Consider the following 25,273-nt stretch of genomic DNA (forward strand, 5'->3'; position numbering starts at 1 on the left):
CAAATTAGAAGGAAAGAAACTGGGAATACAAGTTTCTCTGATAAAAGCTTCATTTCTCAAATATATAGGAAACTGAGCCAAACTTGTAAAAATAAGAGTCATTCCCCAATTGACAAATGGTCAAAGGATATGAATAGGCAGTTTTCAGAAGAAGACATCAAAGCTATCGATAGCAATAGGGAAAAGTGCTCTAAATCACTAATAGAGAAATGCAAATTAAAACAACTCTGAGGTACTACCTCACATATCAGATTGGTTAACGTGAAAGAAAAGAAAAATCAGAAATGCTGGAGGACACGTGGAAAAATAAGTACGCTGACATACTGTTGGTGGAGTTGTGGACTGGTTCAACCATGCTGAAGAATAATTTGGAACTGTTCAAAGGGTATATCCTAACAATACCATTACTAGGTCTGTATCCCAAAGATATTAAATAAAAAAAGGATCCACATGTAATAAATATTTTTAGCTAATCTTTTGTGGTGGCAAAGAATTGGAAACTAAGGGGATATCTATAAATTGGGGAATGACTGAACACATTTTGGTACATAATTGTGATGGAATACCCATGTGCTATAAGAAATAATGAAGGGGATGGTTTCAGAAAAAAAAAAGTGGGAAGACTTATATGAATTAATGCAAAGCAAAATGAGCAGAACCAGAACATTGAACACAGTAACAGCAATATGGTAATGATAATCAACTACCACTACTAAACAATAGCGACTCTAATCAATGCAATGATCCATGATAATCCCAAAGGATTTGTAATGGAAAATGCTATCCACCTCCAGAGAGACAGAATTGATGAACTTTGAGTGCAAATTGAAGCATGTTTGTCTTCACTTTATTTTTCTTGCTTTTTTTTTTTGCAACAGTTATTATAGAAATGCTTTGTATGACTTTACATGTATAATGGGTATTATAATGTTTTCCTTCTCCCTCCCTTTTTGATGTGGGGGAGGAGTTGGAGGAAGAAAGAGAATTTGGAACTCTAAATTTAAAAAATGAATGTTAATAAAAAGAGGGGGAAAAATTCAATAACTTCTATTTTTGCCACTTTACCCTAATGACCACAGAACCTTTCCATTTGACTTTGTGCTGAAATTTCCTATGTGTGAGTTATTAGAATGTGAATTCCTTGAGAGCAGAGACAATTTGTTTTTCCAGGGCTTTCCTCGTAGTAAGTGCTTAATAAATGCTAATTCATCAGTTTGTTCATTCATTCATTCATTCATTCATTCATTCATTCATTCATTCATTCTCTAAGGCTATTCCAGGAGAGAACAAGTCCTGCCAAGTCCTACAAAGGTTTTAAATATAGGCCCAATGATGGCTTGTCTGCCTTTCATCCAAGGGCCAACCTTGAAATGTTTAAAGACGATGCTCGTTCCCAGAGACCTGGCCACTAGATGACACTTGACTAGCTCTTCATTTCTCTGGGTTACCAAACTGGAAGAAGAGGCAGATGAGAAATGCGAAAGGCAGATTTTGCCATTTAAATGTTTCCCATAAACATGGGCTATATAATGCCGAGTATTTGGTTATAAGGTGAAAACTTGAATAAATGAACTTGAATGTTTATTCTCCAGTATACAAAAACAACAGGCCCAGAACTGGACAGGAGGCAGTTCCAAGGGCAGTACTGCCTTTGAGAAAGTTGGCAACACTTCTAGTAATCTGTGATGAATGAAAAACCCAAGAGACAGAGTTTCTGTGTAATTAATAATCAATTAATTAAAAAGGCTAGGTAATAATCTATAAATTGATGGTCACTGGTTTTTCTTGGTAAACCAAAGACTCCTAATGAAGACACTGAAGGCCTTAAACATTTTTTTTTTTGAAAGGAAATGCCCCTGACAGGAGAAATCAACCCTGATTGGTGGGCATTTAAATGAGGAGGTGGGCTAGAAGTCTTCAGATCCTCTTGCTCACAGCCATGGCTAAATCACAAGACTCAGCCGTGTCCAGCCATCTGGACAGGGGGCTCCATCTCCACCCAGACCATTCTGGTTGGTTTTCTCCTCCATGAGATGTTCCACCCTAAACTCCAATGGAGGGGTACAAGGACATAGCCTTATTCCCTAAGGGGAAGAATTCACCTAGATCAGATTCTTTTTACACTCACTAATAGAATTTCCTCCATGGGTGGGGTCCTGCCCAAGATCAGACGATGAGGACAATCTCATCTGCCAGTCATGTCCTTCAGAGTCTGACTTTCTACAGATGCTGGGCCCTAAACAAGGAAATAAAAGCCTGGATCCTAATTAATAATTGGTTATTAATAAAATAGAAAATAATAATTTCTCTCAGATTCCAGGCTTCTCTCTGCAACAAAATTCCATTTTTTTTTGCACCAATATTCTTCTAGGTTTGCTACATGATGGCAAATCATTGAATGTTACAGTCTCTGAAGGATTAAAGTAAGTCATCCATAAGGAATTGGAGAGAAGCATGGTAGATGCAAATGAGTGGCATCTTTGAGTTTAAATCCAGCCTCAGACACTTCCTAGCTGTGTGATCCTGGGCTAGTCACAACCTCTGCCTCAGTTTCCCCAACCATAAAATGAAGATAATAATAGCACTTACCCCCCCCAATGGTGTAATGAGGATCCAATGAATTAATGTTTGTAAACCACTTAGCACAGTGCCTGGCACATAGTAAACACTATATAAAAATGCTATTATTATTACTAATGAACATAACTGCATCTCAAAAGTGCCATAAAATACTTCATCAAAGAAATAGATGACTGGACCATTCCTGGAGCAAGAGCAAGGGATAAGTCAAGTCACCAAGTATTTCTTGACTGCTCACTATGTTCCTGGCATTGTGTTTTTCTGGGGATACCAAGGATAACAAAAATACAGTCCTTGACCTCAAGGAGTATCCAGAAGAAGAAGGTGGATAGGTCAAAGACTTTGGAGAAGTCAAGAAGGATGAGGATTGAGAAGAGGCCTTTGGATTAGATTTTGCAATTAGGAGATAATAACTAACTTTGGAGAGAGAATTTTCAATTGAATGATGAGGTTGGAAGCCAGACTGAAAAGGATTGAGAAGAAAAAATAATACCAAAGTTCATTTGGAAGAACAAAAGGTCAGGAGATTCAGCAGTATCAGACTTTAAATTATATCACAAGGCTAGAACATTGTTGAAGTGTAAAATGGATAATTTCAATTATTTTAAATTAAAATTTTCTTGTATAAATAAAACCAGTGGCCAAGAATAGAAGGAATGCAGAAAATTGGGGGAAAAAAACTTTAATGGATGATCTCTCAGATAGGATGTGATTGTGTTGGAATACTATTGTGATGTAGGAAATGATAAGCTGTTTGATTTAGAAAAATATGGAAAGACTTGGACCTATGAAGGAAGATGCTATCCACCTGCAAAGAAAGAGATGGAAAATGGAAATATGCATAGTACAGTCATATGTATATATTGTGTGTGTTTATAGATGTTTATGTACATATATGTATGTGTATATATGTACACGCATATGAATGTGTGTGTATATATATATATATAGTATATACATACACTCATACACACAGAAGCATTTAATTGTAGCCTTCCTTTTTTTTTTTTTTTTGCTTTTTGGTGAGGCAATTGGGGTTAAGTGACTTGCCCAGGGTCACACAGCTAGTAAGTGTCAAGTGTTTGGTCTGAGGTCGAATTTGAACTCAGGTCCTCCTGACTTCAGGGCCGGTGCTCTATCCACTGCGCCACCCAGCTGCCCAACTGTAGCCTACTTTAGGGTGGGGGTGGGGAGGAGGAAGGGAAAAAAATAAAGTAAAAAGTATACAGCAGAGAACAAAATAAAATTTATGAGAGAGCAATGAAAAGTGGGGTAGCTTTGAAAACAATGTGTAGTATTTACTATATAGGTTTTGGAAACCTATATGGATCTTGCCCTGGGCCACATGACAGGTGAGTATCAGGACTTCAAACCTAGCACTCAATATTCAGTATGCTGCCATTCCAATTAAGGGAGCAAAATATGTGAAAATGATCAAATATAACGTGCTAACAATACGTAAGTTCTCAGATGGTGAGTCATGGGGCATAGAATAAATTAAAAGTGACCAGAACATGAGCTAGAAATATCTCATATAATAGTAACTAGCAATTAGTAACTACCCATATAATACCCATAGAATAATAATACCTAGCATTTAGCATTAGGTATGGCAAGGAAGGATATAAGACTACTAAGAGACGATGGTTGTTTCAGGGTAGGTTTTTTTTTTTTAAAGTTGGGGTCTTTAAAGTTTACAAAATGTTTTATATATGTTATCTCATCAACTCTGGGGGGTAGGCGCTATTAATAATAATAAATAACAGTTTTATTACACTTACTATGTTCCAGGCACTGTGCTAAGCGCCTTCGAGGTAGATGCTATTATTATCCCCATTTTACAGATGAGGAAACTAAGGCAAACAGAGGTTAAGTGACTTGCCCAGGGTCATACAGCTAGTAAGTTTCTGAGGCTGGATTTGAACTCTGGTCATCCTGACTCTAGGTCCAACACTTTATCCACTGTACCATCTAGCTTGTAAGTAAACCTCTCTTGTTAACTGTTCAATAATTTACAAGTGTCTTATTTCATTCCCAACTCAAACCTGAACTAACAGGGTACTGGTGTCAGGCTTGTCCCTAAAAGTGGAGAAACACTATCTGACAAAAACTGCTAGCAAAACTATAGATAGCAGACTGGCAGAAATTAAAGTTAGACCAATACCTCACACCATGCAAGATAAGCTCCAAATAGGTACCAGACCTAGATAGAAAGGGTCACATTAAACAAATTGCCTTTTGAGTATATGGATAGGGAATGAGTTCATGATATCATTAAGTGACAGAGAGGATCATGTAAGATGAAATGTACAATTTTGATTACATGAAACTATATACAATTTAAAAAGTTTTACAGAAACCAATCTAATGTAATTAAAATTAGAAAGGCAACAGGTAAGTGGAAAAATCTTTGCAATAAATTTCTCTGATAAAGACATATACACACAATATGTATATATATGTATGTAAAGAAAAGATACATAAGGAACTGATTAAAATTTATAATTAAAAGTCTTATTCCCCAAATAGATAAGTTGCCAAAGGATATGGACAAGCAGTTTTCAAAAGAGGTAATCAAAACTGTCAACAACAATATGACAAAATGCTCTACATCATTAATAACTAGAGAAATGCAACTTTGAGGTTCCGCTTCATGCCTATCAGACTGGCGAGCATGACAAAAGAAGAAAATGACAAATGTTGAAAGTGATAAGAGTCACTATTGTGCATTGTTAGTAGAGCTGGGAACTGGTGGAGCCATTCTGAAAAGCAATTTGGAACAATGCCCAAAAAGTTACTAAACAGTTTACACCCTTTGATCCAGCTATAGCACTATTTGGCCTATATCCTAAAGAGATCAAAGAAGAAGAAAAGGACTTAGGTTTATAATTGTGTGTGTGTGTGTATATGTGTGTGTGTGTGTGTGTGTGTGAGTGTGTGTGTGTGCATATGTGGAGTATGTATGTATATACATACACAATATATGTTTTATATCAGCTCTTTTTGTAGCAACCAACCTGAGAAACTGAAGTGGGGAATGGCTAAACAAATTACCATATATGAAAGTAACATAATATTGTTGTGCCTTAAGAAATGATGAAATGGACAGTTTCAGAAGAAATTGGGAAGACCTATATAAACAGACGCAGAGGGAAGTGAGCAGAATTAGGAGAAATTTTTAAGATGACATTATAGAGAAAAAACAACTTTGAAAGACTTCAGAATTGAGTTTATGCAATGATAAACCCAAGTCCAAAAACACTAAGATGAAAATTGACACTTGCCTCCTGCCAAAGAGACAATTCACTTAAAATGCAGAGAGACATATATTTTTGGACATGGGCAACGTGGGAATTTGTTGTGCTACACTATGAATGTTTATAATGAAGTTTTTATTATTAGCAGTATTTTTTGTTGTTGTTCAATGGGGTGGGGCAGTGGAAAGGCCAGATAATAAGGGCATGTAAAACTAAATTTATTTAAAATGATAAGTATATTTTCATTCTAAAGCTATAGATAATAATATAACCTAAACTCTGCATTTCACATGCACACACACAGAGGCTTATGTGTAGACTGAATTTATGTCTTTTTATTTATAAATCTGAAAACATCAACATGGTTTTTTGGGTGTTTTGGTAATGCTAGGAAAGCAAAGAATATATTCATACAAATTCTTTCACCACTACTGTTAGCTATTGATGCTCAGACTTTGTCAACTGTTATAAATTAAATGAACTAATACATCTGCAATTTCAATTTATGAAAAAGCCATTGTGATTGCACCAATCCTACAAGACAATATACAGCTGAACTTCCTTACAAAGAAGCTTAATTGCTCAGCAGATGATTGTGAAAATACTAATACCCGTCTGTTGCTGTTCAAACCTGGTTATATTAAAATTAATGTTTAGTATGTTACATGCCTATTGCAATAAAAGACAAATTTGAATTTAGATGTTTGGAGGAAGATGAACAGGATGAATCAGTTACCTCGAACATAGTACCTTATACGTATGGGTAGCCCTCCAAAAAGAAATCCTTTCTACTAGAACAATTAAAATAAAAAAACATAGACATTTGAAATGAATATTTGATCCGAATGAAAATTTAAATTTATTTATTTTGATGGCAAAATTGTTGAAAAATGTTTCAGTAATCAGAACAGTGGGACCTTGGATACTTTTTGTCTTCATTATGTGGATACTGAGATAGGAAAAAGGAAAGAGGGGATTAGATCAGGAGAGACTAAGACCAGAAATGGATGCCTAGAAGCAAAGTTGAAGAATGGAATTTGTAGCCATACTCTTAATTATTGCTATTAGAATGAAGCTTAGCAATTATGGGGAGGGAAATTCAGTGAATGATAAAAGTTCTACCAGAAAAAGACAGAATGCTTAAGCTTTTAGAAAAAGGAGTGGCACAAAATAACCAGTAACGAGCATAGATAAGAAGAATCAGTAGCCTTTCTAGAATCAGAGGGAGAGGGGCTGAGCATCTAATATGCACACACCACTTGATAAATAACTTTTTGTTGGGTGGATGGATAGAAAAATATTGCCAAGAGATAGAGCAAACTATCAGTATGGATGATTGCAGATATTTTATTAGGACTTGAGGAAGAAGGTCAGATTAGACGAATTTAGAGATACCACAAAAGACCCTTCAGCTAAGCCCTGGACCATTATTTATAGAAATTCAAGAAATAATTTAAAAAGCCCAGGGACACAAAGTCATCGTTCTTGCCAGAGAAATGATAACTCCTAGGAATTTAGAGTAAAAATGAGCAGGATTCAAAACTTAGTTTAACATTGTGCAGCCATAAGCTAGGAGAAGTTTTGATCTGTCTTCAGTGACAAATAACTGGCTCACTCTTCTCTCTGGCCTAGGACAACGCATCAAGAGGGGAACATAGACAATGTTGCAGTGACACCTTCTGGTCACCCGAGGGCCCCCTTGAGAAAATCCACAGGCACTTCCTCTTGAAGACTTAAAAAGGCCTTGGGGCCTAGGTAGGACCTCTTGGACTGAAATGCTTTGTTACTCTTCTGACCCTGGCTTTTGAAGGAGGAACCAGAAACTTTGCCCCTCTGCTGCCATAAGCCAGAGGGAAGCTGACCATCTGGACAAAGGACTCTGATACCGAATGTGAGCAGGTAGGAGGCCTTCAACCCGCTTTCTTCTTTAGGCATGGTTCATTGGTCAGGTGTGCTGTATTTCTAGTGACTCTTTAAAATTCAGCTATGATTAATAATTTTATTAAGTTTTAAATTTAGTCTTCTATCCAGTTCTGTGGCTCCCTCTTTGTTTTTTCTAGTTGGATGTCTTCATCTCAAATCCTAATTTGGGTCCAGAATATTTCACAAGATGATTTTAGATTAAAATTCATTTAAAGTAAACATTAAAAAGGCCAGGTTTAAAAAAAAAAGATTCCACAATAACAAATGCAAGCTTAATTTAATTCTACTTTTGATTCTGTAAGTATATTTGAGGGATTATCTCCTTTACCTTCCCAAAGGACCTTCTGAGGTCTGCAGTCAAAATAGCAAATAAGAATGATTCTTTTCCTTTGCTTTGAAAAAAATGTTATTCTGTGTGCCCTTAAGCTACACATTCAGATATAAGCTGAGGCCCAGGGAGGTTAATTAAGTTCCTCTGAGTTGAAGCAAGAGTTGAAATTTGCACTCAGGTTTTTTTTATTCCAAATCTAATGTGCTTTCCATTATACTGGGCTACCTCTCTTTAAAAAACAGTATACAAGTATTTATGTGTGTGTTATGCTTACAATACTATACTAGGTTGTTGTGAGGAAAACCAAAGAAATTTTTAAAAATATGGTTTTATTTCTCAAACAATCTTGTTGGGCAGAAAAGATTAATACACAGGAAACAAGAGGAAAATAATTCAGGTCTAAAACTGTTTTCAATTACTTACTAAATTGTGCTACAGGACATCACCACCATTGATTTACACACAAAAAGTGGTATAAAAGAGATCTCAGGTGATATGTATGCATGTTTAAGTACAGAAGTATATGCTAAAATATAACCTACTGAACTGAGAGAAGGGATTGGGGTAGTTGGGGAAGATTTCTTGGAGAGGGTGGAACTTGAGTTCCTTGAAGAGAATCTATTTGAATGGGAAAATAAGGGGGAAGGGGTTTCAGGGAGAGTGAACAAAAAATGCAACTAGATTACAAATGGTCCTTGAGTTTGGATTTAGTATGCTAGGCAACAGAGAATAGTTATGCATTCACTTATTGGGAAATGATTTGATAAAAAATAGTTATTTGAAGAAGATTAATCTGGCAGATGTTTGCTGGTTGAATTGGAGAAGATGTCTAGTAAATCAGCTAGAAAGCTATTGTAGTAGATGTGAGGTAAGAAGAGTCTGGGCTGGATTACGGCAACAGGATGAAAAAGGGATGCATTTGAGTAATATAATGACGACAAAGATGATGGCCGTTTGCTGACCAATACTGCCTCATCTGGCAAGGGGTAATTTTCCCCAATAATCCTTTCCATAACAATCAGTTGTGTCTCCCACACCCACTGTGCGAGCACCCAAATGATTTCTGAAAAATAATCTAACTCTATGTCAGGCAATGGATGTGGGCACATGGCAATACCAATTTTTCAGAAATTCGAAGTTCCTGTTTGAAGTTTTCTAGCAATGTTTCCAAATCTTAGCAGCTTAAGTCATTAGACTGTTGACATTGAAGGGACTGGATTTTATAGCTCTCTCTCTCTCTCTCTCTCACCAGCAATAAAGTAAGCCAACGTTCTTCTGCATGTATATAGGCCTATTATGTAACACATGAATATGGTTATTAGGTGTTGTGTCATACAGTAACCCACTGTGTGTGTCATTTGGGAACCCCAGTAGGCGAGCAGTGGTGAGTAGGTGGTGTTCAGAATGTGTGAGTAGGAACAGGAGTGATGTGATTGCAGCAACAGAAGAGGAAGATGGTAAAGCTCTTGGATTTGCATTAGTACAATTAGAAGAGATTAAAAAAAAAGTCATCGTTCACTAGAAGATACTGAGGAAATCACCTATTACTCTCTAATATAAAGTACTCTTATGGCAATAGGTGTTTTTATGATGTCCTGTCTATTCCTTGATTGAATGTCATCTACTATTAAAATGGAAGGTCCTGAAGAAACTGAATTTCATAAAGCATAAAAAACCTTTGTTTAAAAGTTAATTATTAAAGTGTTCATCTTAAATTGGGCAGAGAAGAATGGATGAAGAGAAGGAGTTAGGAGTTATAGAGATCTATGAACATTAACTTAACTGTTGGTACTTGAACTTGAGATCCTTGTCCAAAGGAGGTGTCTGAAATGAGAAAAAGTCTCCTCATACATGGAAGTCTATGCAGTGCATCATCTTGGCTCTTTCATCTTTCAGAAAAGTGATTTCCAGGAAAAGTTACTTCTGTCTCTTTAAAGATCACAAGAGAAACTGGAAGTCAGTTGGTCTTTTCTGACTGGCTGCAGACTGTTCCAATGAGGTCCTGGGAATCTTGTTGAGAGATGCCATTTGGGGTTGGACTCAGAGCTGTGTTAGGCAACTGCAAGACAGAAACACAGACTTGGGTAAGAGAAACTTTTATATGTCTCTTCAATGAAGGGATTAAGATTCAGTCAGTATTATTTGTTTTTACTTGCCTCACTTTGAATAATGAGCTAAACAGTTTAAAATTACTCATTCTCAAAGATGAGAGGCAGATGCCTGGGTAAAAAAGGGTGTGTGTATGGGCAGTTAACTTGTTTCCTTTCCTTATTCCATGTCCCCCTCCCTTTCCCCAAGTTACCTCCTTTCCTTCTGTGCCAAGGACATTCTAGAGGGATCTTTCCAGCATCTCGAGAGCATCTTCTGGGAGAGATAGATTGTCGGCTGAAGACAATAGGATTGTTTGCATATAGCTTATGTTCTTAACAAATAAAACGTCGTATTTTTAAATTGTAAGTGGAAAATACACCACTTTCAGAACATCTCCCGAGACACCAGTTGCATGCAGGACAGTTGTGATTTTTTTTTTTTAAGTATGTATTATGTAGAAGATCCTTATCCACACCTTTGCATTCTTTCTTTGGAGGTGCCCTATCTACCAAATAAGCTGCGAGATGAGAGGGCACACCGGGTGCCCGGACCACGCTGCTCAGTTTGCTGTGCCACCACCTCTAGGCACGCCAGAGCTGCTGTACCAAGTGTGCTCGTGCCAGGGAGGAGGGATGGCACGGCCCACCCTGGGGAGGCCAGGGAGGACGGTGACTGCTCTCGGATAGTTTTCTGGGGACGCGGCTTTCGGCTCATCCCCCCACGCCCCAATTCCGAGGCTGCCACCTTGTCCCCTCTCACCGCGCCATTCCCTCCTGACCATAGCCAGAGAAGCAGAGCGTGGCACTGAACCCCGTAACCAAGCAGGCGGGAGCTCAGGGATGCCAGTCGATTCCACCTCAAGAAAGGGCCCCGCGACGCCCCCTTCCCCTCCCCTCCCCCAACCTCCCCCTTCCGTAGAGGAGGCCTTAGGAGCCGCCCCTCCGCCCACCCGGGGCTCCGAGCGAGGCGATAAGCGGCTCCCCAGTGGGGGGCGGCCCCCTTCCCGCCCCTCCGGAGGGGGGGCTCGGAGAGAGGAACTACAATTCCCAGCAGCCCCCGCGCCCGGCTTCCCCCCGCCCCCGCGCATCCCCTTGCGGGCCCCCCCCGCCCCCGCCCTCCGGCGGTAGAACCGGACGGGGAGGGGAGCCGGGGAGGAGAGGAGGAGGGGAGAAGAGGAAGGGGCGCTCGCAGCGGGCGGGATGAGGCGATGCGCGTGAGGCGGCGCGGGTTGCTCGGGGCCAGGACTGAGGCGGCGGTGGCGGCGGAGCTCCCCTCGCTCGGACCCAGCCCGCCTCGGCAAAGTAAGTAGCCACCGTCGGCGCCGGGAGCGCAGCCGCGGGCACGGAAAAAAGTTGGAGCGGCCGCCAGCGCGGGGCCGCCGCTTTGTTCTCCCGGCCCGGGGGCGGGCGGGGGGCGCGCGGGACCCCGGCCGGGCGGGCGGCGGGCGCCGAACGGGGGAGAGCCGCTCGGGCCGGGCCGGGGACCGGGCCGCGGAACTTTTCTTTCTCGCTTCTTTTGTGGCTGGTGCGGTCCCGGTCCGGTCCGGGTCAGGCGCGTGGCTCCGCGCGGGCCCCTCAGCCCCGCACTGGGACTCGCCCTGCGCCGCCCCGCCCGGACGGGGCTCGGGGGCTCGCCAGGTGTCCCCCAGGGTCACTCTTTGGGGGCCCCAGACCAGCGGGGAGGGGGAGGGGAGCTCTGTTTCATTGAGTGCCGGACCCGCGCTGTCCGGGCAGGAATTTGAGAAAGTTGTCGCACTTCAGTCCTGTCTTTTATGGTACCGTTAGCTCCAAATTGGTGTGAATGGTACTTAGAGAAATGTGTCTTTTCTCAATTAACAAGTATGTTTTCTTTTCCTCCAGTTGGTGAGAGAGAGACACAGAGAAAGAGAGAGATAGAGAAAGAGACAGAGAGACAGACGGGGGGGGAGAAAGAGACAGAAGTAGAGGGGAGACAGACCGACAGACAGCAGATGGGGGGGCAGAGAGAGACAGAGAAACAGAGACAGAGACGGGGGGGAGGGGGGGAAGAGTCAGGTAGAGGAGAGACAGACCGACAGAGAGACAGCAGATGGGGGGGGCAGAGAGAGAGAGCGAGAGAGAGAGAGAGAACATGCCTTTGTAATATGTGTGTAGTCAAGCAATACAAATTCCCACACTGGCCAGGTCCAATGTCTCATTCTGCATCTTGGCTCCATCACTTTTCTGTCAGACAGTGGGTGTTTTGAAAATCATAGGTGTCTCTTACTCTTGCCCCCACCCCGCTGCCCCCTTTCCTGATTGTTTAGATTTTTTTTTTTTTTTTTTTTTTGCGGATTGTTGCCTTGATGCACGTTGTTTTGAGCTGGTGTGTGTAGGGAGGCTCTTAAAGATTAGAGGGCTCAACTGTGCCACTGTTTGTTTTCATATTACAAATAAATAACTGTATAATAACTGAGTGTCTCTGGGCTATCTTATTGAAATACTCAGACATAGGCCTTGCCTTCTGAGCAGCTACTGATATAAATCAATTTGACTGACTTAATGTGACCTGCAGACCTTTCTGTTGATAGATGGCAAGACATGTATTTAACTGTCTCGTCAGCCACACCCATACACACAGGAAATGAGACTTATCAGTGTCATCTTTGATTGTGTAGGATAAATTATACATTGAACTACTGACTATAGGTTTAGGTGAGGTTGTAGAGGAGGAGAGGCTATGCTGATAACAAAATTTTAGTTTTTAAAAAGTTTGATAGAATTTTGTTAGAAAAAAATGTTACTGGTGTTATAAGGGGATATTGGATGGAATACCATACTTAGAGGCAGGAAGACCTAGTTTCATAATCTTGCTTGTGATGGTTAGTAGCTGAGTAATGTTGGAAAAGTCAAGTCACACAACTTCTGAACTTAGTGGTAACTCTCTAAGACATTAAGTTACAGAAGAGTTGTTAAAACTGCTTTTATTCTGTACTTAATATAGCAATTATTCTTTGATGTATTGACTGTAATTATTATTGTTAAAACTGCATTTCCTTCACGTGTAATTTAATACATAATCTTTGCAGATACCTAAACATTCAGAGCTAGCAGTTTTGCTTATATTGTGATTATTTTAAAAATCCTATGGCAGAAGATGAGGAGAGAGTCATAGTTTTGTCTTTTAGAGGCTTTGTAGAAGTGCATGTTTTATAGGGGTTTACTCCAATTTTACCTTTTAAAAGTATCCTGATAGCATTATTTTGGTGGAGTTTTCAATAAAATCTGAATTGAAATCAGTCATTGGGAATTCAGGTAAAAGATTCTTAATAAATTAATTTTGGTCAAAATAATATTTGGGCAACTAGGTGACAAAGTGAATAGAGCCTCTGGCTTGGAGTCAGGAAGACCTGAGTTCAGATGCAGCCTCAGACTCTAATTAGCTGTGTGACTCAGGGCAAGTCACTTAACCCTTTTTGCCTCAGTTTCCTCATCTGTCAAATGAGCTGGTGAAGGAAATGGTAAACCACTCCAGTATCTTTGCCAAGAAAACTCCAAATGGGGTTACAAAGAGTCAGACATGACTGAACGAAAACAAAAGTAGTATTTGTAATGTAAGTATCATTAATCACAGTTTTCAGTCCAGTAGAAGATAAGTGTATAAATAATGGCATGGCTGATGAGAAGAGCTTGTACTCATCCTTTGTAACAAATTAATTTCCCTGATATTCCTTATAATTTTAAATATTCCACATTTCATATCAGCATGGCTCAGATTCAAGTATGTTCTCCAGTTTACTTTTTAAAACTTAATTAAAAAATATGCCAAAGAGCCTTTTGAATATATAAAAACCATTAACTTTCAGTTTCATCAGGTGATCTTTTTAAAATAGAAATTGGTTCCTGTTCAGTGGATTAGTCTTAATGAACCATTGACATAAGTAAATCATTTGGTTTTTGTACAAAGTATTTTCCATGTAAAATTAATAGCAGTTACTTATATGAAAAATGGAAGGTATATTTAAGTCAGTTTCTCTGCTTTGGTTAGGAAAGAAACATTTAGTCTCTATTTTAAAAGACAAATCTAAAATTATTTGGAACATTTTCAGTGATTGCCCATTTTTAAAGAAAGTTAATTGATGCAGAACTTACTGTGTTGGAAAATTATTTGAGAGATTGTTAAATTATGTTAGAATTGTATTATAAAATGGGGGTTCATGACTTTTGGTTCTGGTGGTCTATTAAAAGTTAAATATAGCTCAGATAGGAGAGCTGTTGGTATCATATTAAGATTCTTCCCAATTACTTAAATCAAGTTGATCTTCTTAATGTTCTTGTCTGTTTAGAATTGTATCATAAAGCATATGTGGTGTTTTATTTAGGACACAGTAACGTTTAATTTCACTGTCAATTGCAAGAAAAACTTTGGGGGAAAAAACCTACCTGTTTCCTCTTTTTGAAGTTTTGCTCTTAAAGCAATATTTGAGAAATTGCTTCTTTGAATATTAATGAGTCATATATTTCAGCAAACATTGGTGCAGAATGGTGATAGATATATCAAGCCTGGCATACAAGCATGGATCATTCCTTCCTTGAGAACTTCTAGACTTGAACTTGTGCTGTTTGTGGTCCATTAGCTGAAAATTGGCTTGTCTAGATGGGTGGGGGTGGGGGGGGGTGGGGGTGGGTTGGTGTGTGCATGCCTTCCAACTTCCTTTATTCTACCTGAGAATTAGCAGATATTCACTCCACTTGAAAGCATCAGTCTTTGGCCACACGTGGCAAAATGGAGGACATCGAGTACTTAGATAACAGGCAGAAATTTATTGCAGCTAATAGAGATCTGGTAATTGATACCAGGAGAAAAGAGCTACTGTTGCTTTGGACTAATTTGTGAATAGAAAATCCTGAACATTGATTTTTGTCTTGGTAAAAAAAAATGTTAAAAAAGTCATGTAAAAATGTTTTTTCCTGGATCACTTTTAAATCACTGCAGTGATTATGAACTGATGTTAGGTATTTGCCATGAAAGTTTACAATCTAAGGAAAATGGAAATGGCCACATGATCAATATCTATCAAAACAGGCCACATTATATTCTAATTAGTAAACATATTCCTGCCAACAAAAAACAAAAGAATCTTTGGCTCCTCCACATTTCAAACATAAATGAGACTGAATTTAAATTAACAGGTTTCTAGTGAGGATAATTGTAAGGATTATTCCATTCTTCGTGTTCTAAATATAAAAAAAAAACTTGTCTCATTTTCTTCAGTACAAATTATTTTAAATATCAAGCTTCCTTTTAACATATTTTACAACTGTGTAACAGATTCAGAGGAAAAAAAGGAAAAGTCTTGAAATACAAAAATGGGAAGTATGCTTTCTCTCTGTAAGGGTTTTAAACAGATATAGTCCATTCATTTCTCCTTTGTGTCCTGTGAAAGATTATTTAAAGGGACTATGTGAGAGATACCTTTCAAACAGCACCAAAGAAGTTTTTAGTAAACAAAATAGAAGTACTTGCCAACTTGATGATAATATCAGTGGTTTGGGCTTTCTATTCTAGGTGTTAAAAACTGGCTTTTATCCAGTTGATCTAATTGGTTTGATAGAGAACAGGTACTATTTTCTTCATTTTATAATTGAAGAATAAAGGCATACATAGATGTTCCATGATGTGTCTGTATTGTTGAGAACATGACTCTATTCTGAACATTTAATGTAGGCCTCAGGTTTTCTGAATTCCAGTCTACTATTTTGACCCCTACATATTAACTGCCTTTTGCACAGCAAATCAGAGTTCCAATTAAGTTTATCACATAAACAAAGCAAGGAGAGGGAAAACAGATGGAATGAGTGGGTAGAAGCTAATGTGACAGCTCACTTAGTTTCTTTTATGTGTGTGCTTGTTGAAGTGCATTACAGTAACTAATTAAAATGTTTTCTATAAAAATTGCCCTGATTGTTTGGATGTAGCTTAATATAGAAATAATGTATATTTTGGTACTGAATTTAGTCATCTTATTAAATATTTGTGAAATTTTACTGTTATTTAGCTGTTAAGCCCTAATGGGAAAATAGAAAGGAAATTTGATGAAAAGGGCCCAACAAATAAGAAGTGCACCATTATTTAGTTTAAGAATTTCTATATATTTTACTTGTATATGAAAATATGAAGTAGCCTTTATGAGCAGCATTATTCTTTTAAGATTTACAGTATAGTATCTACAGTATGATAGATACTATTTGTTGTGTTATTACACCCCATTGACTGTTATGTTATTGTTTGGTCTTGCTCTTTAAAATTGCTTGAATCAGATATGTAATCTTAATATTTTAGGAAACTTTAATTCTATGTTTTGTCAGAGTCAGAAAAAGTATTTTTGTAATTGTCAATGAAAGTGAGCTAGCATCACATAATGTACACTTTCTACCTGCCAGATAACATATGTGTGTGTGTGTGTGTGTGTGTATATGTATATACATTTACATGAATTCCAAAAAACTTCTTCATAGTCATGGCAGAAACATTTCCCCCCTTAGAAAATTATCTAGAGTTTATTAAAGTGTACAAATAGGGATGGTGACACTTGCAATTGTGATAGGTAAATTTATCTGTTGCTCTGCCTTCCCTTTTTTAGATCCCTTTTTTCCACTTACAAACATTAACCCACTCCCTCAGCATTGTTATTCCTGTCTAGGGAAAGTATTTTATATTGGTCATTTCTGCTTCAATTTGAATGTGTTGATTCATCTAGGGAGTATTTGGGTTTTAAATCTAATGATAGATCTTAGAATTAATAGTGAAGTTGGTATATATCCAACTTTTGCTTGAACACCTGTAGTAGAGAACTTATTTTCTGAAAAGGCAGCTTATTCCATTTTTTTCAAATAATTATTAGAATGATCTTTATACTGAGATAAAATCTGCTTTCCTGTGACTTTCACTTATTGATCCAAATGTGTATATCCTCTGGAGCAATACAGATAAACCTACTCCCTCATTCATATGACAGCTTCTTAAATATTTGAAGATAGCTTTTGTGTCTCCCTGTTTTAGTCCCCTCATGTAACGCATTCCCAGTTTCTTCAATTATTCCTCATATGACATGGTTTCTAAATCCTTCATCATTATGATGGCTCCTCTCTCTACCTCCTAGTTTTAAAATTGTCTCTTATATAATGTAACATTCAGTTTAGAGTACAATATTCTACATAGAGTCCAACCAACACAAAATTTAATGAAACTTGTGGTTTTTTTTTGAATGTGGAAACTATATTTTTGCTGTTGTGATTTAGATTGTTTTAACTCCCCCCCTCAATTTGGTACCCACAAAATAGCTTAAAATGGCATTAAGACTTTTGGGACACTCTGAATTGCCTGTCTTTTATTAACCTTATGGTCAACTAAAATCCATAAGTTTTTCCCCCCATGAACAATATTCTTGCTATCTTAAATTTGCAGAGTTAATTAAGAAAAATCTAGGTGCAGAACTACTTCATGTTTTTCACAATTAAATTGCATCTCATTGTTTTTTGACTATTTTAGACTATCAAGACCATATCCAATCTTGATTATATTCTTTATCATGTTATTTATTCCTCCCAGCTTTATATCATTTTCCATATTTTCCATATATGATTTTTATAGTCTCTACTAAAATCCAACAATTTTCCATTTTATCCTTAAAAATGTAATGACTTTGCTAAATATTTTGTGAAAATCAAGATATACTATGTGTAAAGAATTCATTCATCTACCAATCTAGCAATTTTATTTAAAATATAGGAATTAAATTATTTTGTTTTAAATTGTTTTTCGTGAATTTGTGTTGTCTCCTAGGGATTACTGTATTTTTTCCTAAGTACTCTCTGTTTGATAATCCTACAGTATAGAGTTTTACTGAATATTGTCAAGTTTACTGGTTTTTTGTTTTTGAAATTCATGCTTTTAGTCTTTTTAAAACTAAATTTTTCAATCTTTAGTATACCTGTAGTACTTTGATTTTCAATGACTATACAAAAAATGAGCCACATCACTCAGCAAGATCCTTCCAGGGGTGGGGAACCTGCTTTAACTTATGGTAGTGTAATTTGTCTGGATCTGGAGACCAGTTTAGATTAAGCTGTTCTTTTGTTAGTTGTCTGACCATCATGGACTTTAGTTCTTGGATAATTGGTCTAACTTTCCATTTTGAATTTCATTTTCTTCAATGGAGGAGATGGAAGCAAAAGAAAAAATGAGTAGTTCTGATTTCTGCCTATCATCAAGTAATATTAGATGAGGATGAGGATGATGATTGATGGTGGTGATAGAGAAGGAAGCATAGAAATCGACCTGCCTTTTGCTTGGGGCACATGGCACCATCTTTTCCAAGCAATGGGCCTATGATTTCCTTGTTGAAAGGTAGCATGCAATGAGAAGAGAAAGCACCAGCTTAGGAATTGGATGATGTATATTCTAGTTTTAGCTTTTACTTTGTGACCTTAGAGAATTCCCTTAACTTTACTGAGCTTCAGCACCCTCATTTTTAAAGGGGTTGGAGGAAGAGATCTCAATGATAACTTGCCCATCCTACTGCAAAGAATGTTTCTGAGAGTTAAATGAAATGTGTAAAATATTTTGTAAACTGTGCAGTTCTATAAAAATGTATAGCATTATTCTTTCAGACTTAGCTTTAAAACCCCTTTTACTGTCTTTGTGTTTTTGCAAACCTCATTACTGGTTTCCTTGACACTATTCTTACAGGTTGTATTCATCCATAGTTGTATGTTCCACTTGCGTCTTTTGTTACATGTAAATTTTCATTCAACAAAGAATTCCCTCTGTAGCTACTAATTTCTTTAGATTATTTACTTACCTGTTTGACCTTAGGCAAATCATTTAATTTCCAGGTACCTCCGTTTCCTCATATGTAAAATAAGGGGGTCGGACTGGATGAATTCTGAAGTCCTTTTTTCTAGCTTTGCGTCTGTGATTCTATAATTCCTTATTTTTCTTATTGGGAGCATTTATAATTATATAGTCACAATATTTTTAAAAATCTCAGATCACTCATGAGACTTTTCCTTGTTGGATTTCTGCTTCAGATTCTTCCCAATTTATTAATGAATTTTTTATGATCTGCTTTCCCAAAGTGGAGAATACATGATGAACTATGCCTAGTACTCTGTTGCTGCACTATTACACACTCTTAAGATGATGCCAGTTTCTCTCAAGATTCCTGTCACTTCCATATAACCAACCAGTTCCTCCCTGTTGATTAGCATTAAATCTGTAATAATAGTTCCTTTATTCCTTATCTGATCTTCCAAGATGAAATAGTAATCAGGTCAAATTAAGAATTTAGCAGAATTGAACTTCTAGCAAATTTCAGAATAGTTGTAGTACCCCCATCATTGTTATATTTTTGTCTCTGTGCAAGCTTTCAGAACTTAAGAAAGCATTATCCATATCCTTCATATGACTAGGAAGTATGCTGCCACAGTAATATTTTTTTTTCTCTTTAACCCAAGTATTTTTTAGTAGAATGAAAGGCTTTTGTCTCTTGGATTTAGAGCATGTTGCTAGACAGTCCTTTTTGATTTTCTTGAAATGACCTCCATCTTAACTGACCCTGCCTTTGAGAACAGTTTTATAGTAAAAGAATGATAATTAGGCGGTGTTATAGGGAAAGCTAGTAGTCATTAGATGCTCTCAGCCAATACAAAAATGGATTAATCATAAATATATTTATAAAGGTAAAAAAATCACTGTACTCAAGGTATAAAGTGTTTGTATCTTAAATTTTTACTTTATGTCGATTTGATTCTAAAATGGTAACATTTCTTTTCCTTTTTTCCTCTTACCAGATAGACTGCATTTCAAAATGCTTCAGTTTTTCTGGATGAACCCTGTGATCAAATATAATATGCATGTACCCTTTTAAAAAGCTCTACATTTCATCAGAGAATATTTGTAGAAATGAAAATGAAGACATTTCTGAAGATCATTTAAACGTTTCCAATTATGTCTGTGAACTAAAGGATAGTTTTTTAATAGATTAATCTTAAACACTTTTTTAAAAGCATCAGTAACAATAGCTGTAAGAGTCTGTTACTTTTCTTTAAAAAAAAAGCAACTAAGGACATTTATGGAAGGAAACATTCAATATGCATTTTCTGAAACTAAAAGCGAGAGACAAGAACAGATTTAAAAGAAAACAAATGAAGATGCATGGTAAATAAAAATTAGATTTTGCTGTGGTAACGACAAGTGATGTTAAACCCTTTGCTAGCACTTGGTTGTTTTCCTAACGACACAGCTTTTTTTTTTGATAAAGGGGCTGATATTTAGGGGGAAGGACTAGTTACTCATAAAGTTCCTAGCTGAAGAACTTGTAATCATTGGCATGTGTGGCTTAAAAGGGAAAATAAGCACGAAGCTTTTAAATAAGTCAGAAAGTGAAAAAAAAAATTTTTTTACTGCTATAATTTTTAAGAGCCTCAATATAACATTTAAAATAAATTGACAGCCATTTCAAAAGATTTAAAGAAAGGCAGATGTCCGCAAACAACTCCCCTCCATCGGCACAGAAGTCTCTCTCACCTGCATCTCTCTCTGCCGTGCTTGCAACTCCCTCTCCATGTTCAAGTCCCAAGACAGGACCCTCTGGCCGTCTCTCCAATGGAAGCTTCAGCACGCCATCGCTTAGCAATTCCAGAGGCTCAGTGCATGCAATATCGTTTCTGCTGCAAATTGGTCTTACGAGGGAGAATGTTACCATTGAGGCCCAGGAGTTGTCTTTATCTGCGGTAAAGGATCTAGTCTGCTCAATAGTTTATCAAAAGGTACGTCACAAGATTTTAAATATTATTGATTGTTTTGATTAATGTTTCTTTTACTTGTGAGTAATACACCTAACAAGGAATTAGTACGCAGATAGGTCTCAGTACTAAGAAAAATATGAATGTGATTGTTGTAAATATTTTAGAAAGAACTCTAATATTTCATCTTGGGATATCAACCTGAATTTAAATGTTAATAACTGAAATAATATACATTGGGGTCATGGATTTATGTGATTTTGTAGTTTTCATATTTTTGAAAACTGAAAATTTTTGCTGTACAATATTAAACTTTTGCTTCTCTTGTCATTATTCTGGTTATACCCTGATTGCTTTGAATCATCTGTGATTTTTCACTTTGGGTAATCTGCAGATTGGAACCCTTCCATGCCTTCTCCTACCTAGATTATGCTATCAGAAAATTTCTAAGCTTTTCACTGCCTGTTTAAGAAATAGATCCCCATGGGATGGTAACAGGCTAAAATGATGTATTAGTCTCTTCCATACCTTTAATTTTGTTTTGCAATTTCTTGTACTTCTAATGGTTTGTCATTTTACTATGGAATTGCTTCCATCTTAATGCCACCCTCATAGACCAGATGAAAAGGTGTGAAGTCAGACCCAATCTTAATACTTTGCATGACTTGATATTGGAAGTAAAAGAGAGAAAGCTATGCACAAAAATGCACAAGGTTGGATTAAAAGCTGCTTGTCATATATAAAATGATAAAAAACCAAACCACCCTTGTAGCTGAATAAGATTAACTTTAAAACAACCAACCAGACAATTAAAAAAGTAATTTTCTGGCTAAACAATTTCTTTGTAACTGGGCATAAATGAAAAGTCTTCTGAATATTTGCCCTGTGTGCTCTAGGCCTCATTCTGAGGTGGGATCAGGAATAGAAACTTGCGTAGGATAAGTTGAGTGTTTCCAAATGCAGGCTGCCATTAAAGGATAAGAAAGATAGAAACTAAGAGGTTTCCACTCAGAGAGGAGTCATACTCTGAATGAATTGTGGGCAGGTACTGAACCATTGAGGCCAGAAGCAAAAAGTATTGTTTGATTTAGAAGCAGGGGCTTTCTGTCTGGATCATCAAGAGGGTCTGAAGGGGACAAGTGAAGAGACAGTCTGGGATCAGGCCGTTGTATTCCATGTTAGAATAATGAGGATATCAGTTCTACAGAGTTCCCTACGTTCTGTTTTCTGTGGGTGGGTACATGTTTGTGTACCCTGCTTTTAAGCTTCCACTAATTTCACTGTAGCTGGACAGCTCCAACCAAGGCCTGCATTACTTGCCATGGAAACTGCAGCTAAGTGGAAGTGGACAGGCACATTGGCACTATGGAATATGTCTAGAGCTGGGTGACTAGCATGGTGAGGTTGCTCAAAACCATGTCATATGAGAATCTGTTGAAAAAAAAATTAGTGATATTTTACCTGGGGAAGAAAAGACTTGTGGGGAACATGCTGTCTTCATGTACTATCACATGGAAGATGAAATCAGACTTTGTACTCCGTGACTCCAGAGGGCTGCACCATTGCCAATAGTAGAATTAACGAGGAAGCATATTTCAGTACAATGCAGGCAGAACTTCTAAATGATTGCAGCTGTCTGAAAGTGAATGAATTGCCTTCTGAGGAGAGGAATAGTGAATCAGTGTAAATTTTCAAATAAATCAGCGATGTTGTGGGAGTTGAAGTAGAAAACCTCTAGCTAGGATTCTCTTCAATTCTGATGCTAGTTGCCACATCATTGCATATTTTAGAATTTCTTTGAGTTTCTTATTTCCCGCCATTCTCTATAATCTTTGAGATGATGGCATAGAAATCTGCTTATATGATGTCCAAGTCTTTGACTTTTTCTTCAGCAATTTTGAAATTTGAGTTTTCAGATTTCATTTTCTTATTCAATAAGATTAATGTATTAGTAATTTTAATTTTATTATCATTGACTTTTATGTTCTTTATTCATTAGTGGACTGATCTTTAGTCTCTTTCCCTTTTTGTGTATTTAATGCTTCCTCTAGTCTATTTCTCTTAACATTTTTTTATTGCTCTTATGCCATTCCCAAAAACATGTTATTTGGTTCAGTCTTTCTCATCTTTACTTCCAATCCACAATCTTCCTTGAACAAAGGTTATTGAGTAGTTGTTTGGAGAATTTGTTATGGAATAGGAGGAAAAAGCTCTAGTTACCTCTGAGTTGTGCTTTAACCATTTTTTGATGTAAAGAAATTTTAAAAAAAACTTTAAAAATCACAGCCTGATATTAAAACAATATTGGAGGAATTTGAATCCATATCTTTGGCACATTTTTCATGATTTAGTGATTTTTTTGGTGCATCTGTAACTTGTTTATAATCAAGTAAGAACCAAGCTTCCAGAAAGATTTTGAAAAATGTTGACCTCATGAATTAAACTCTGGATTGTAGGAAAGACCTGTTAATTTGTATTATCCATTTTGTGGCTTGTCACTGCATTGTCCTTATAGTATTTTATACTATACTATAGTATTTTACAGTATTTTAAGAGGACCTTATTTTAACATTGCACAAGATGAAACTTTTGTCCCTTCTCATGTAATACAGTTTTGTTCAGCAGATATTTATTAAGTGGTTACTTTGTGCAAGGCATTGTTCTGAGGCCTGATAGAAATACAGTAAAGAAATAGTTCCTGACCTTAAGGAGATTTCAGATGTTAGCTCCTTGTTATTATAGGTCCCTTTTATTATATTATAATTAGCTCCCTATTAGTGGGATTCTCCTGATGGTGAATCTTTTTTTTTTTTTTTTTTTGTTTGGTAAGGCAGTCGGAGTTAAGTGATTTACCCAGGGTCACACAGCTAGTGTCAAGTGTCTAAGGCTGGATTTAAACTCAGGTCTTCCTTGACTCTAGGGCTGGTGTGATGAATCTTTTTTTTTTTTTTAAAGTTCAGCATGTGAATTGTAACAGATGCAAAGAAAAACAGTTACAGTAATAGTGCTTAAGATTTGTAATGGTTGTACTCTGTCATACTTCTGAAGAGCAGCTTGGTGGCAGTGGATAGAGTAGCAGGTCTGGAGTCAGAAGACTCTTCTTGAGTTAAATTCGGCCTCAGACGCTTACTAGCTATGTGACCCTGGACAAGTCACTTCACCCAGTTTGCTTCGGTTTCCTCATCTGTAAGATGATCTGGAGAAGGAAATGACAAACTACTCCAGTCTTTGCCAAGGAAACCAGATGGGGTCACGGTCTCGGACACGACTGAAAAACAATACCACTTTTGAAAAATCAGCTTAGCTTAAAAAAAGCAAAACAAAACACTTAACTTTTTGCTATTGCTCAGAATTCTTAAATATCCTCACACTCAGCTAAAATGACTGCTCTGTTATACAGAATTAAAGTCTATCTTGATCTGAGAGATATAACCTTTAGAGTCAAATAATCTGAAGTGTTTCTTCCATGTAGTAGAGAAGTATTAAAGCCTCCTGTTTTGATGTATGAACTTTGTATGTATTGGAATGGTGCTGTACTGTTTTTTAAATGCATGCTCATCCTAAGTAAGAAGGAGGAGTGCCTCTGCTCATCATTACAATTTTTTAAATAAAAACTAGTTGCTAGTATCAGCACACTTCCTAGTGTCCTTTCTTTTTCTCCAAAGTTTGCAGTCAGGCAGTCAGTTGATTGTGCCAGACCTTGTGCTACACCTGGGGAATATAAAAATAAAGGCTGGAAATGACCCCTACTCTTGAGGACCTCACACTGCAATTGGGAAACACGACGTACAATCGGCTATTTATGGGAAAGTGTGAGCCCTTGTAAATGGGAGGTGGCCTCTGAGAGGAGAGAGCTAGGATGTTAGGGTCCAGAAGTACATTATCTGATCTTTTGCCAGATAGCATTTACCAGCTCCTCTCTTCCACGGAGGAAAAGTAAAGTAAGGGCTCAGGCAGGGGTAATGGGAGGCCACATTTGGGGGACTAGATACAGGTCATTGTAGCCCTTGAGCTGAGCTTTGAAGGAATCTAGGGATTCTGAGAGAGGAAGGTGAGGAGATGTCAGGGTAGAGCTGCAGTAGGAAGATCTGGGAACTCCTCCCCCAGGCCTCCATTAAGCATGAATAGGAAGCAGGGCCTATAAAACCAGAGAAAGGAATTGTATTCCACTGATGGGACCGAGCATGGTGCAGGCACACCTCTGAGAAGTGGAGCATTGTGGATGAGGAACAGCAAATAGACTCATCTGTCTCAGCTGCAGTGTGTGAAGGTACATGTAGGACGGAGAACAACAAGACCAGCAGTGTCTTCACAAGGCCTTTTGC

General features: G+C 37.6%; 1 protein-coding gene across 2 annotated transcripts in view; it reads left to right on the forward strand.

Moving 5' to 3' along the window:
* The first annotated feature begins 7,356 nt into the window (after positions 1-7,356).
* PRKD3 (protein kinase D3) overlaps positions 7,357-25,273 on the forward strand; it is a 96,689-nt gene continuing 78,772 nt past the window's right edge. Inside the window, exons 1-2 of one of the 2 annotated variants that reach the window (XM_027865122.1) lie at positions 7,357-7,736; positions 19,995-20,972. In XM_027865122.1, the coding sequence (XP_027720923.1) occupies positions 20,685-20,972 (288 nt within the window). In that variant the 5' untranslated portion in view covers positions 7,357-7,736; positions 19,995-20,684. Of the gene's footprint in view, positions 7,737-11,401; positions 11,484-19,994; positions 20,973-25,273 lie in introns of those variants that run through there. The other variant, XM_027865121.1, reaches the window with a different exon arrangement.

The sequence above is a fragment of the Vombatus ursinus genome, unplaced genomic scaffold (genome assembly GCF_900497805.2).
Source record: "Vombatus ursinus unplaced genomic scaffold, bare-nosed wombat genome assembly UNPS02014778.1, whole genome shotgun sequence".
Taxonomy (NCBI): Eukaryota; Metazoa; Chordata; class Mammalia; order Diprotodontia; family Vombatidae; genus Vombatus; species Vombatus ursinus.